This window comes from Penicillium daleae, assembly GCF_028827525.1.
Source record: "Penicillium daleae strain IBT 16125 chromosome Unknown utg000008l_segment0_segment0, whole genome shotgun sequence".
Classification (NCBI taxonomy): domain Eukaryota; kingdom Fungi; phylum Ascomycota; class Eurotiomycetes; order Eurotiales; family Aspergillaceae; genus Penicillium; species Penicillium daleae.
This window is the reverse complement of record NW_026623156.1, coordinates 5,131,959-5,144,805: the sequence shown is the minus strand read 5'-3', so window position 1 is coordinate 5,144,805 and position 12,847 is coordinate 5,131,959. Positions and strand designations below refer to the sequence as shown.

Genomic DNA, 12,847 nt, shown 5'->3' with positions numbered 1-12,847 from the left:
CGGTCAATTATCCGCGATACGCACGCAATTAGTTGATTTGAGTCTCTTGGCAATGCGCGCTGTCCGTTCTAGCATGAACCGGTGAGGCAGAGACTTGTCGGCTATATGACGCAGAGAGGCGGGATGGTGGATAAGCTGGTTTTCCGAAAACGTGTAGTACCAGGATGCACTACCAAGGGAGGAAGGTGTGCAATCGCCGCTCCACCGTCCTCAAGAACGACACAAAGAGGAATAATAGGGATGGCAAGAGTCTCACAATGGACAGAGGATGGTTTGAAATCATCATTGACACCCCCCCATCAAACTCTGCGGAAATCGTAGCCGGACTTTCCAGCAGCGGGGGATGGGGACCTTGTTGGCCTCGAAGACGTCAAAAGATAGAACTTTGCTGACAGTACTGAGTACTTGTGGTCACACTATGGTCATAGTGACAGATGAAGTACCCGGTACTTCCGGAGTGTTCTAGCCCGCGGACCAAATGAGGACCTTGGGGACGGTCAGGCTTTTCCGATTGCGGTGGTGGGCCCCCAGTCACGTGGACCGCAATTGAGCACTTACAAGAAAGCCAAGGGCCATGGCGGGAGGACCAGCGGACCAGAGAATCATCAAGATGGGTTTCAGATGCTCGATCGAAGATGGCTATCGACACAGATGAGAAAGAAGAAGGTTGACCTAGAAAGAATTCTTTGAGCACCCTACAAGGGTGGTGCTGACAGAAGCGTGATCCTTCACCAATCACAGGATCTGCCGGGCGGGGAGCTTCCCGGCACAGACTTGATGAGCTCTCAGCTACTACCAATCTCTTTGACGGAAGCTTTCGCCTGCTTTCAACACATCTACCATGGCTCCTATCCGTCGCTATCTGCGCATCAGCAAATACTCGGTGCTCGAGTGTCGCATATATCTGGACAACCCATCCGACTCGCGATGGCTCTTGAATCCACGCGATCCGGTTCTACCTCGCGTCTTCGCCGCGATTCGACCGCTAGTCCTGCCCAAGTTACGAGAAGAGAATGAACGGCTTTGGTCACGCAAGAAGGGGAAACCTGTGAAGGATGTTATTGCTGAAGGTAGCGAAACCCTTGTTGCTGGAATCTCCACGGCCAAGATTAACGTCTTATCCCTACTACTTCAGATGAATTCGAAGTAGCAATCTTCCTCCGCGAGTCGCGTACCCGTCACGCCCTGTTGACCAGAAACAAGACTTTTCACGAACCGGATAGCAAGAAGAACAAGAAGCTGAAGCCAGAGCCCGGGGAGGAGTTGACGGAGGATTCGGCTGTTCCAGCCCAGTCTACCAGGGCAGAGGTCATTCTTGATAGTGACGACAGCGAGGCCGAAGTCGATCTGCGCAATATTCCCGAAGCAGCCGAAGATGCCAATAGCGTGGAAGCCATCACGTTGTCAGACATTGGAATGAAGGCTCAGGCCGGGGAGGAGCCAGCGGGAGATGAGAAGAAGCTCCGCTTTAGCACCCATTATGAGAGTTTCAACATCACAGGATGGGTGCTCTGTTTGCTCATTACTCGCAAAGTAGATCGGGCACTAAGTCGTACAGCTACAACAGAACCGAAACAGCCTCTAATGGAGGAATGGATCTCCACCCAGGCCCAGACAGGTCTCGGCGAGGACTGAAGGGTAGAGCAATAGCCACGCCTGTTCTGTTGTCCAACAGCAGACTTGAAACACTCATGCTACAGTACAACATGCTATGTACTGCCCCTCTACCGTGTGGCTGAGGATAAGCTGCAAGGTTCAAGCCTCGTCTCCGCCTTGGATGGCGGCTAACCGCAGTGGCGTGACCTTTCGCAGGGTGCTCCCTGTGATACATACCCAAATTGCAGAGTTGCAGACCTGCAGACCTGCCAGGCCTCACGGAAATGACGAGCACCTTGTCGATTATTACATAGCACGAAAATGGTTGCTCATAGCTGCATATGGCCCAGCAAAAAGATCACGAATACATCTCCGCCCTGCAGACAAGACCCATGTTGCCTATGCCCGATTCAGCTGCTGTAGTGTACAGCGTGCCTTGAGGACATGGTCATCTCACGAGAACGGAAGGCCACGGATTCAATGATCGGAACCCCAGGGATCCGTTACGCAGGTGGCGGTCCCCCAAGTTCGAGCGTACCTTGGGTCTTGCACCGCCAGGTTCTTGGAACCGTCAAGATTAGAATTTCGGCAAGGCATAGCGAGGGTATTTGAGTTGCCTATGTACGTCGTTGCTGGCCTCAGGGCGCATGGTGATCATCGGGAGACGCCATTTCCGAATTGTGCCTGATGAGACCATGTCTCGGTTGAGTTCATGATAAATCTTGGAGTCCACCGTCTGGCCGGTCACGAGACAGTAGCTCTTGATTCTGGTGGACTATCATGACCGCTCTCCCAATCGCTTTCCAAAGGCCCTCCAGTCCCACCCAGCGTCAGCTCTTCAGCGCACAGCAGGACTCTGGTCGACCTTCAAGTAGCTTTGCTCTGGCGGGGCCTCGGTTCGCCGTTTGTTTCCAGTAACCCGCGTCGAACGCGAATTGCCAGGTGGATCCACGTCTTGAAACAGCCCGTCTCCTCCACCACTTCCCGTGACCTTCCCGTGCAAGACTGATATTTTTTTTGGTTGATCTACTAGAGACTAGGGTTGACTAGCTAAGGAATTGAGGATAGATTGGTTTAATTATTGGCTTGATTTTCTCCGAACTCCCGTCTCCGTACTTGCCGACCGAACCTGTTGGGAAAACGGGAATTCACCCTGGTCAGTCGGATAGAGATTATGATAGTAACATGAGCTAGCGAATAATAGACTATCTTTCGCAATTGCGTAATATCTATCCAGTCGTCTTGAGGAGAGTACTACAGAGGTGTCCTATCGAGTCAATTGTATTGCATCTATCCTATTTGGAACACAACTTATCGTATTACCACCTATCTATCGATCAAACTGTCAAACGGACGCCAAACCCCAGTAATCACAGATTTCTATATTTGTCCAGGGAAATCCTGAATTGAAGGGTAAGCATGAACCTTGGAACCAGCTCAACAAACCTCCCAATCGAGCAAAGTGAACCCAAGCAAACCCCGTTTGCCACGTGCTGGCGGGGCCAGACTCAAACGGGCAAGTCGCTGTTGATCCTCGATCCTGAATCCTCATAGAAACATTGGTTACGCTCGATAGAGTACAGTGTACTCCGTACAAATGCTAGTGTATTCTGTAGAGTAGTAGTGTATCAGATAGTCGAGCAGGAATTTAGAGAAAAGTCTATAATCCCTGCTCCCAAGTGGCTACTGCAGTGAAAATCTCCGGACTGCCTTAATCACCCTCCATTTCCCCGAGGCATCCACTGTATTTCCAACGGCGCCGAACGGCGGTGCATCTCCATTTTTCAGTGGAGTCTTGCACCGCCCTATTCTCCATCGAACTCGTTTATTGAAGTTTGTGGCCCGTTTAGCGTAGCGAGAATTCCACTTGCCCTTTGTTCAAACCTCGGGGAGCAAATCTTTCTTTCTTTGTTACTCTTTCCCCCTTTCGCGTCCCCAATGTCCCACATCGAACGGAGTGTTTTTCGCCACTCGTTTGTTTCCAGGACCTCTCTAGGCTCCACAACTCCTCTGTACAGTCCAGTAGTAGGCAAGTTGTACAGGGAGATTTGCGGTTCGGGACCCGCTAGAGCCGCGAACTTTACCCGCTTACCAGGGACAGGCACACTGGCTGCTGGGCATATCCACCAGAAACAGGAACAGGAATAGGCACAGGCACAGGCCCACAGATGTACGGAGTATGGAGAAACCACGGAGTATATTTGGCACCCTTGACGAATTCCACCACTGTGGTCTGCCCTTTTTGCGTCCCCAAATCCCGGTCGCTCGGACAAGGCCGATGCCCACCATATTACCGTATAGGGCTGTGGTCATGCGCACATTGTGGGTTGGGCCCGTCAACCACTGACCAGGGCATTTTGCCTTTTTGCCTCGTTTTGTTCAGGATTACGTGGTATTGGATCAAGGATGAGTTGAGAAGGCCTGCATATGGTAGTAATCTTGGGGTAAATGTCCAGGGACGCAGGAGACTATGTAACTCAACTAGCCCGAAAAACAGGGTAAACGTATGCTTATTTCGGGAGCTGTGGAGGTCCAACTTCCGGGGCATGCCGGAGAATAATTATTTGGAGAGACGGCTCTCCAATTTGGAGACTCGCTGCAGTAGTGTCTGAAACTACGGAGTTTATACTCCGACTACTACACCTTGCAAGATGCATACGGCCATACGCATCATCTCCGTTTGTATGCGTCGCTACGTACAACAAGAATTAGTATCACCGCAATCCGGAGTAGATATCCATCGCTTCAATCAGCGATCGGATGCCGAGCACGCAATTGACGCCACACGGCCAGCGCAGCGCAACCAGCCTCGGAATAGTTTAGTTTGTATAGCGTAGTCAAGTAGATCTTTCTTGAAACAACAACAACAACCCCCTGGTCCAGTGATGTGCACGATCAACCCTGGGGAGCAGGGGTATTTTGGGCCGGCGATGAACGAGTGGCATTGCATGTCTGTACACCTGCATGATGCATGATGCATGTCCATTTGATGAAGAAGAGGGGCAAGGGCCATCCATGTACATGCAAGCTTGTCCTGTAGTACCCGCTGTATGTTTAAATGAGGGTATGCAATGGACGATGTAGTTTATCCGCCTTTGTCCTTCTTTGGCCGAGTACGGAGTACATTAGCAAATGGTGATTCAAATTAAGGAGCCGAGGACAGAAGATGATGAGAGCACGGAAAATTACAGGCTATCTACACTAACAATGAATAAATACATACTGTAGTAGGTGTGTTGATAATGTAGGTGTGGGATGGGATGACAGCCAGCTTAGAAACCGTGGCATCATCAGCGACAGCCTTGGGACGGGAATGATTCGGCTGTGTTCTCCGTTAGCGGGCGACTACTTCAAATTGGGTTCCGCATTACTGTACTGCATTTAGGGCTTGCTCTCGACTAAAGTGTAAAACAAAATGTAATCATTATTATTGTGCTTACGATTCTATTTGATTACAAGATATCATTCCTCTTTTCTATTCGTAACCAACTGATAAGAAACTCGAAACTCCCCGACAGACACGAGAACGACAGCCTTCGCTTCGACCAGGCTCAAGAATAGCATCACCGCTAGATCGCTGACTATTCTTTGAGTACATAATCGTCCAAATTCTATTTGCTGACCCTGTTGAATGAATACCACGGGTATCAACCACGGTCGGTGATGGGTCCGGCGTCGAGAGTGAGACTGTCAACCCTGGCCTTATTATTTAGATTTTTTTTTAGCATCTTTCATTGGAAGTGCATTTACTTTGAAGTTGTAAGGCAGACAACAAGAAATTCGCCTCCCCCTGAGACAAAGTCGGCTGTAACCTCCAACCTACAGTCCTATTCCCCACCACCCCCGGACGCAGACCGTTGTTATCTGAGCCATGGAGACCAAGCAAAAAAAAATAAAAGAATGTTGACAAATCTGCTGTTGACGTGTCAGGTAATCAAAGGGAAACGCCTATCAGTTTCTTTTATTTTTCTATTTGCTCTGGCTCATCCATCTCCCCGAGAGTCAACCTAGAGTGCGCCGACGAATCATGGCTGAGAGCCGAGTCCCTGCGCCACAGGCAGCTTTATCCTGATCCTCACATCGCTATGGATGCCTGAACCTTGGCGGACATGGGAGAAACCTGGTAGGATGGGTAATACGAATCGGCGAAAATCCGGGTTTAACTCGACTCTGTATGGAGATTTTCTAATTTGCCTGTCAATAATTTTTTTTTTTGCTTTGATTCCTTTTTTTTTGCTTCTTTGTGTCCCAGCGATCGACACACTAGCACGTGTCGCTTATCGTGACTGGTTGGATCCTCTCTTTATTTTTTCCCCCTTTCCTTTTCGGCCGTAGTTAGTTAGTCAGTTTGTGGGTGTTGAGTCATTGATTATTGCTGCCCACAAGGAAGCTTAAGCACAAAGTACGGCGTACATTGCTTCGTATGCTTTGTGGACAAACGCTTAGACCTGTTCCTTGGAGTCTCCTTCCCTACTCGCGACAGATTGTTCAAATATGTATTATCCCTTTAGCTGGGGTATGCATGGAGTAGCTGAACAGGAAAAAAAAAAAGTTACTAATAAAGAAAAAAAAATCAGACTTGGTACCTCCGTTCACCGCATCGAAGAACCGTCCTGATGGAGCCTTGGTGGGGCCACGGGAGATTGCCCATTCCCAGTTGTCACCTCGCGTGGTTTCATGATAATTTGGCTGATGAACGCCGTCGTGACACTACAGAGGGGAATCATTGGTAAACGGAGATGACTACATGTAAGGTGTACATGTAGAAAGGAGTATTAGGCATCGCAGAGAGTTGATGGGAAGATTTAGCTCCGAGGGGTGTCAGGTAGCATCTGGTTTGATGTCTGGTTTTTCGATGATTATTCAAGAATCAATGATCAAATTATGCCCCAGCGGTGATCCAATATACATACGTATATATGATACATAGTTAATTTTCTTCCTTTTTACTTTTTACTCTCCCCCTTTCCTGCGCTCCCGTCCCTACCCACTAGTGGTTCACCAGAGACAGTCAACGCCACGCGGGAATTCGGGGTGGGGAGCTTCTAGAAAAACTAGAGAATTTCCATTGGATTTCCCATTGGGGCTGCATTATTCATCGAGTCCCCGACACTAACTTAACTAAGTCAATCGTAATAATTTCTACGTCAGATCAGGTGGATACTCAGCCTCCTGTTCATGGCAGGGATGTTTGATGGAGGGGGGGAGTGGGCAGGTGGAAAGTTAGTAGCAGGCTGCACTAATGTAATTTAGTCCTACTGGAGTCTTACTTCCGTACGCCGTAATAATGATGTTTTCCAGGCTGGGAAAATCACTTCTGGCTATAAGAACACTTGTGCTCCTCGGCCGATACTTTTTTCTTCTTTTTCTCCATCATCCGTCCGTGACTTACGTGAAGTACTAATCGACATTTTCTACCTACCATTCCGATTCACTCTGCTATACTATTAGCCAACCTACGCTATTCTACCTACCACCACACCAACCAACCATCCACACCACCATCCTATCACACCAAGATGCCTTCCATCGGTAACTCCAACTTCCCTCCCTGCCCAGGACCTCCTCCCAAGGGCCCTCTGCCTCCTCTGCCGAAATAAATCCGCCCATTCCCAATGACCGTGACGACCTGGCGTATATCCCGGCCTAGCCGGGGCTACGCTCACGACCTGGGAGGGCTTCCCCTTCGGCATGGATATGAAATGACCTCGCGCAATCGATCTGGTTCCGGCTTCCTGATGAATTTCCCTATTCTCAACTCGGCCTCTTGTCAAAATATCGACCTTTCTAATACTCCTCCCTTCTTCGACCAATCCGCCTTTCCAATCCCTCCGTCCGCCCACTATTTTCGCTCATAGCGACAACAACACTACGAGTGGAATATTCCTCGCCGCGCATTCTCTCGAACGGGGAGCCCCTGCGGGCTCCCCGTTCACTCCACTGCAGCACGGGCGATGCGTACGCAGACGAGGGGAAATCGACCCGCTCGTATTATCTCTGGGCTGACGGAGGGATGGGGAGACAGGAATAGCATACAATGCTGCTTTTCCTACGTTATCTTACCATTCAATCTCACCCGGTCGTTCCAGCGAGGGGGACCTGGCGCCGGCGCTACAAAGGCTCTCCCCGCTCTCGACTTTCTCTGCATCGTCTTCCACCTTGATACACCATTTACACCATTTTATTTTACTATCATTTTTTTTTTACCACTTCTTGACCCGCTATTTGGGATTTGGACGACATTCCGCCCATCCGGGACGCACGGGGGTTGCAATCCACCGAATCTTGGGTGTAGATTGCAGCTCTGACGCGCAGATGCGGAGATCGACGCTTTCTCCTCACCAGCCGCGGCTCCAACAATTGGCTGGCAGTGCTTCGCTCTGTTCCTGTGCCACTGTTGACGACGCTCAGATCGTCTGAGATCACCTGCACGCTGCGATCGGCCTTTTGCCAATCTGACGTTGGCGGAGCATTTTCTGACTTTTGCGTATTATCTTGATTCTCTTTTTTTTGGGTTTCCCTGTCCGATTCGCAGGTCGAAGTGACAGGTCATTTTGACTAACTTATCATCCATCTCTTTGTAATCTGTTTTTCTTGTTTCTTTTGGTTTTCTTCTCTTTCTACCGGCTTTACCTATTTTTTTTTTCATCTGTCGTTTTAGCCGCTTGCATTGTTGGGCCGATTCTGAATCAACGGCATGTATCATAGACTTTCTATTTTAATATACCCCGCAGAAGCAATTTGTCTCTTATCATCGATCATCAATCCCACCATGTCGTGCATAATCTTCTCCTACTGATCAAATCATAAGTGATCTAAGAAACCTGATGCATGCATGTAATCAGAATGATGTATATTTGAATCATGTCCACTGTCGCAGCAGCTTGAAACACCATCCGCCCCCGCCCGCTCGTTTCACCGCCCGCTCGTTTCACCACCTCTCAGCCGTGATCGAAGTCCATGCGCCCGACGTAGCAGGGATAGTGACAAGCGAGGTGCAAGGCGCAATGCGGCGATCGTCAGACGACTGATGCAGCACGGGACACGAGGAGGTCTTAGTATCTATTTCTCCACAGCAGCTGAACTGTATAGAGTACATGATCATCCTATCATTCTTCGAGTTGGTATATATCTGTACAATCTAGCCTTTCGCATTTAGCGCATGCAAAACGGATATATCATTCTGCAACTAAAGGTCCACACTATTCACCGGCCGATCGGGAGTGCCACCGATCTGGCGCGACACTTATCGATGACGATGGACATGCGCGATATGAACATGCATGACGTTATTTTAGTGCGACGCATGTTGCGCTGCCAATGGTGGATATGACGCTAGGTTACATAATACAAGACACAAGATACAGGCAAGGCATCGCTATAGACAGAGGTACTGTAGTTGGGCAGTTCTAGGCAGTGTTTCTAGCTCCCATTTTGCCGTTTCAATTCCCATTCCATCCTCGTGCATGGCCAACTGATACGATTATGTCGCCAGCCCCACGTGGAGAGTGCAAAAGGAGCCTTGGAAGGTGAAAATTAGGAAGGAATTGCGACCGTGTCCGCGTCGGCGGGATTGGCCTTGGGCCGTTGAAATCCGGGATGCGTATCCGGGTAACTGGTATGCTTTACGATTGGTAATTCTCCGGCCAATAGTGGTGGATTCCTGGGCTCATTCGAAAGATGCCTCGGCGCCTGCCCTTGAATAACGTGTATTTCAAGAACGTTAGACGTCAGCCTTGGTGTGTCCCATCCTTGTTCACGAGCCTTGATGACTCTTTGATCATTGATTCTTGGGGATTGGCGGCGGGCTCGTGCGGGAGTCCCACACACCCGTTGGTCCATTCGCATCCAACGTCGTCATCAACAACTGAAAAGAGCCGGAGATCTCCCGGCCTGGCCGATAGTGAGGCTATCCATGGCCTTGGATCCGAGGCTCTCCGCTTTAGGAATATGCGCTTTGGTAGAATTTTGAAACAGACAGTCAATAGGAATCAAGGCCTGCCTGTTTCCTTGGGGCTGTGGTTGAGCCCCTGCCCCTCCCTCCGACTCCCAAGAGGAGCAGACACAGGGGTCAAGTCGTGGGGCCGTTTTCCTGCACATTGGGGGTATCTCGACAGAAATAGATACTCTGACTTTAACTTTTCTTCTCCTTTTAGAGGGTTAAATGTCAATGCTCAGGACATTGTCGCAAGGCTGTGGCGCAACCACGTGTTGTCGTGAGGCCATAGCGAGCCGCTCTTATCGCGGCCAGAGTGAGACGCAGGGAATGCTGACATAGAAAACGACTCACTTTCAAAGGAGAGCCATTTCCAGTTGTCTGGGAAGATAGAAAGTATGTACATCGTACTTGGCAAGGCACTTTAGTCTCCTGCCTTGTGCGAAACGGAGAATGGCGATGAGGGGTGACATTGAATGGTGTCACGAGGAGGTATCGTGATATGCTGCAATTGGGTGTCTCAGGTAGAATACGAGGGTGCTGAGGTACATGATTCAGAACCATGTCCATAGCCATTAAGGTGTTACGGGAATATTATCCTCGTAAATGATTTCAACCAGTTTGATCTAGACTCCTCATCCATCGGTTGAATTCGATTGGTCGGGTAGAATCGCCAACATTGCACGCTTCTGCACTGACCGTACAGGGGACTCACTAATGCTTTCAATAGCACCCTCTCGATCGACCGTGCTCACGCCACTTGAATCTTAAATCCAAGTATCAAAAAAAGTGCCTGAGCCACTTCAAGCAGGAACAAAAAGCTGGATAGACTCTCCGGAAAGTATCAACGAATCAAAATGTCGTTCCTGAGGGTTGATCGTTGTCCCTGCGTGAAACCCAATATTCCACCCACCCTCTCTATAGACTGTGTAGATGGTGGACCTGGGAATGTCATTCTTTGGTCATTTTAGCCTATCTCAAATAACTTTTATGACGTAAATGACATCTGCTTTTTGTCGCCCTGAGGTACAAGACCCAAATTCTGCCCTTTCGGTTACATTCAAATAGTCAAACTTTAATGATAAATGAGGAGGACAGACAGAAGCTAGACTTTTCTCACATACCCCAGCTTACCCCAGTTTCTATCTCTAGTCGCACATGACCATCTGGGATTTAGTCTGCGGCTGGATGCATTACCCTTACTTGAAGTTTAAACGACTGGCCTTGTTTTACTGTGTGGAGATCATTGGATCCTATCCCCGCGGCTCGCAGAGGACAGAGGTATGGTTTCCAGGTAAAAGCCACGGCTGTAGCAATTATGATTATGAGGAAGTCGAGACACAGCCCAAGTTTAGACACAATAAGCCATCATATAACCAAACTCAATTGATTTCAATTAGCTTGGCTCATAGCTCATTACGACTAGTAGCAACTTGCGTACGAGACATCGCTTCGGCTTCCCCCCCACCTCTCTCAACAATCTTTCGCATTATCCCGAGATACGGAGGAGCAAAATTAACTAATAGCTGAACCCAATGGGGTCATTCACATTAGAACAAGATTTAGTTGCGTTCACTGGCGGGTCAACTGCAATATTTTCGAGGTCAATATCCTCAATAAGGACGTTGTCACAACCGCCAGCCACTCTACTGCACTGGAGCTTGGCGATGTAACTCGCTGGTTCCTCGATAGTGCGTGGCTGAAAAGTCCGAGATCTTGAAAAGTGAAGAGCTGCAGTTTCCGGTGACTCCATTGTACGTCGTGCACTGGCTGAAGAGAATTGGGGTAGTGGTGATGCCTGCGGTAGTAAAGTTACTGCAGTCTAGAAAATCTTATCAGTACCTAGCTCTGGCTGCTGTAAGACTTTTGCACTGAGTGTTACTCACGAATGTTTTTAATGTCTATTGATGTTAGCATCCATCATTTTAAACACGTAGGAAAGCAGATAGAATAAACTTACAACCTAAGCCACCACCACCACCGTTTGGAGGATATCCAACTTGGTCACCAGTCCATGTCTTAACTCGCGTTGCATACTTGGTGTTATTACAGACAACATTGCGAACTGTGATGTTTTCAATAGTCTCAAATTGCCCCTTATATTGACCGATGCTGCCGAGGGCAATTCCTTCGCCGTTGTGAAAGGTCGCATCTTCGATGAGAATGTTGGTTGAATTGACCTTCATAGCAATACAATCATCGCCGTTCTGGACTGTCCAACAACGGAACGTAATACTATCGGAAAAAGCCTGTTTGCGCCATCGGTGTTTCGAGCCGGGTTTTTGTTACCGCTAGTGTTGTTGACATAGATGTCTTGCAGCATCACCCTCTCCAAGTACCTGATTGTCACAGTCCTGGAATATCAGCAGGAAACATCATACAAACTGCTCAGGGTTAGAACTTACCACATTTGAGCCTGTAGGAATCGAATACCCTCAAATACAGAGTCCTTGGTATCCCAAATCGTGAGGACCATTGGGCGATCTAGATACAAGTCAGCCAGTACATGCCAACCCTGATCTTGACACTGCGTACCTGGATAATTGGATTGGCCTTTGACTAGATCATACCATGCCTGACCATTGCCGTTGAATGTTCCATAGCCGTGTCCCTGAACATTAACATATCTACCACCAAGGAACCAAACTGTTGACATATTCTGATATCCAGTGGGCATTGAGTGGTTGAGCCAATACGACGTGTCATTGCTCCACTGCCAGGTCGAATGTTAGGTTGGAGGGTCATATAAGAACTTACCTCTCCAAAACGCACCCGGAGTGTTCCATATATATCAACTTGGCAGTTGAACAAGTTGGTAGTATTGAGCACACTGTTAACATGGTACGTCGTGTTCTCAAAAATGACATTGCCGTCGGTGCCGCATTTGTCGAACGCTCGACGTATGTCCGGGGCGTCATCAGAACCGTACCACGCATCTCCTCAGTGGGTGATCAGGGCGACAATGAGGAAGAGCAGGCTCTTGTGTAACCCAAGCCGCTGCAAGGGCTAGATGAGAGACAAGAAAGACAGGTAAGGCCGAGGAGAAGAGCATGATTGCTAAGAAGCAACTAGAAGTTGGCGACCTCATCCTCAAAGGACGACTCAACTTAAATCCGAAGCCTTGCAATGCCAACATGCTGATGGCTTGTCCCAGTATGTTGGAATTTTCCGTGCAAACATCCAGTATCGTATTTTTAATGGCAGATTATTTGTCTTCGGTCCCTTCTACACCGATCTGGTTATCAAATGCCGTCGTTGGTTGCCGTCAAATGCCGTCATAATCCCTGCTGTCTGACATCTGTGATGCTCTAAGTC

The 12,847-nt window shown here is 48.8% G+C and overlaps 2 protein-coding genes across 2 annotated transcripts; one reads left to right on the top strand and one right to left on the bottom strand.

Annotated features, from left to right (window-relative positions):
* Positions 1-841: 841 nt before the first annotated feature.
* On the top strand, positions 842-1,635 carry N7458_010352 (uncharacterized protein; the record flags this gene model as incomplete). The annotated part of the gene is made up of 2 exons (XM_056913734.1): positions 842-1,070; positions 1,136-1,635. The coding sequence occupies 2 exons, from the start codon at positions 842-844 to the stop codon at positions 1,633-1,635; spliced, it is 729 nt and encodes a 242-aa protein (XP_056762583.1).
* A 9,543-nt stretch (positions 1,636-11,178) lies between these two features.
* Positions 11,179-12,469, bottom strand: N7458_010351 (polygalacturonase; the record flags this gene model as incomplete). The annotated part of the gene is made up of 5 exons (XM_056913733.1): positions 11,179-11,354; positions 11,493-11,739; positions 11,769-11,886; positions 11,938-12,245; positions 12,290-12,469. Coding segments are annotated over 5 exons (1,029 nt in total), but the record flags the coding sequence as incomplete, so codon positions are not given.
* Between the last annotated feature and the right edge of the window lie 378 nt (positions 12,470-12,847).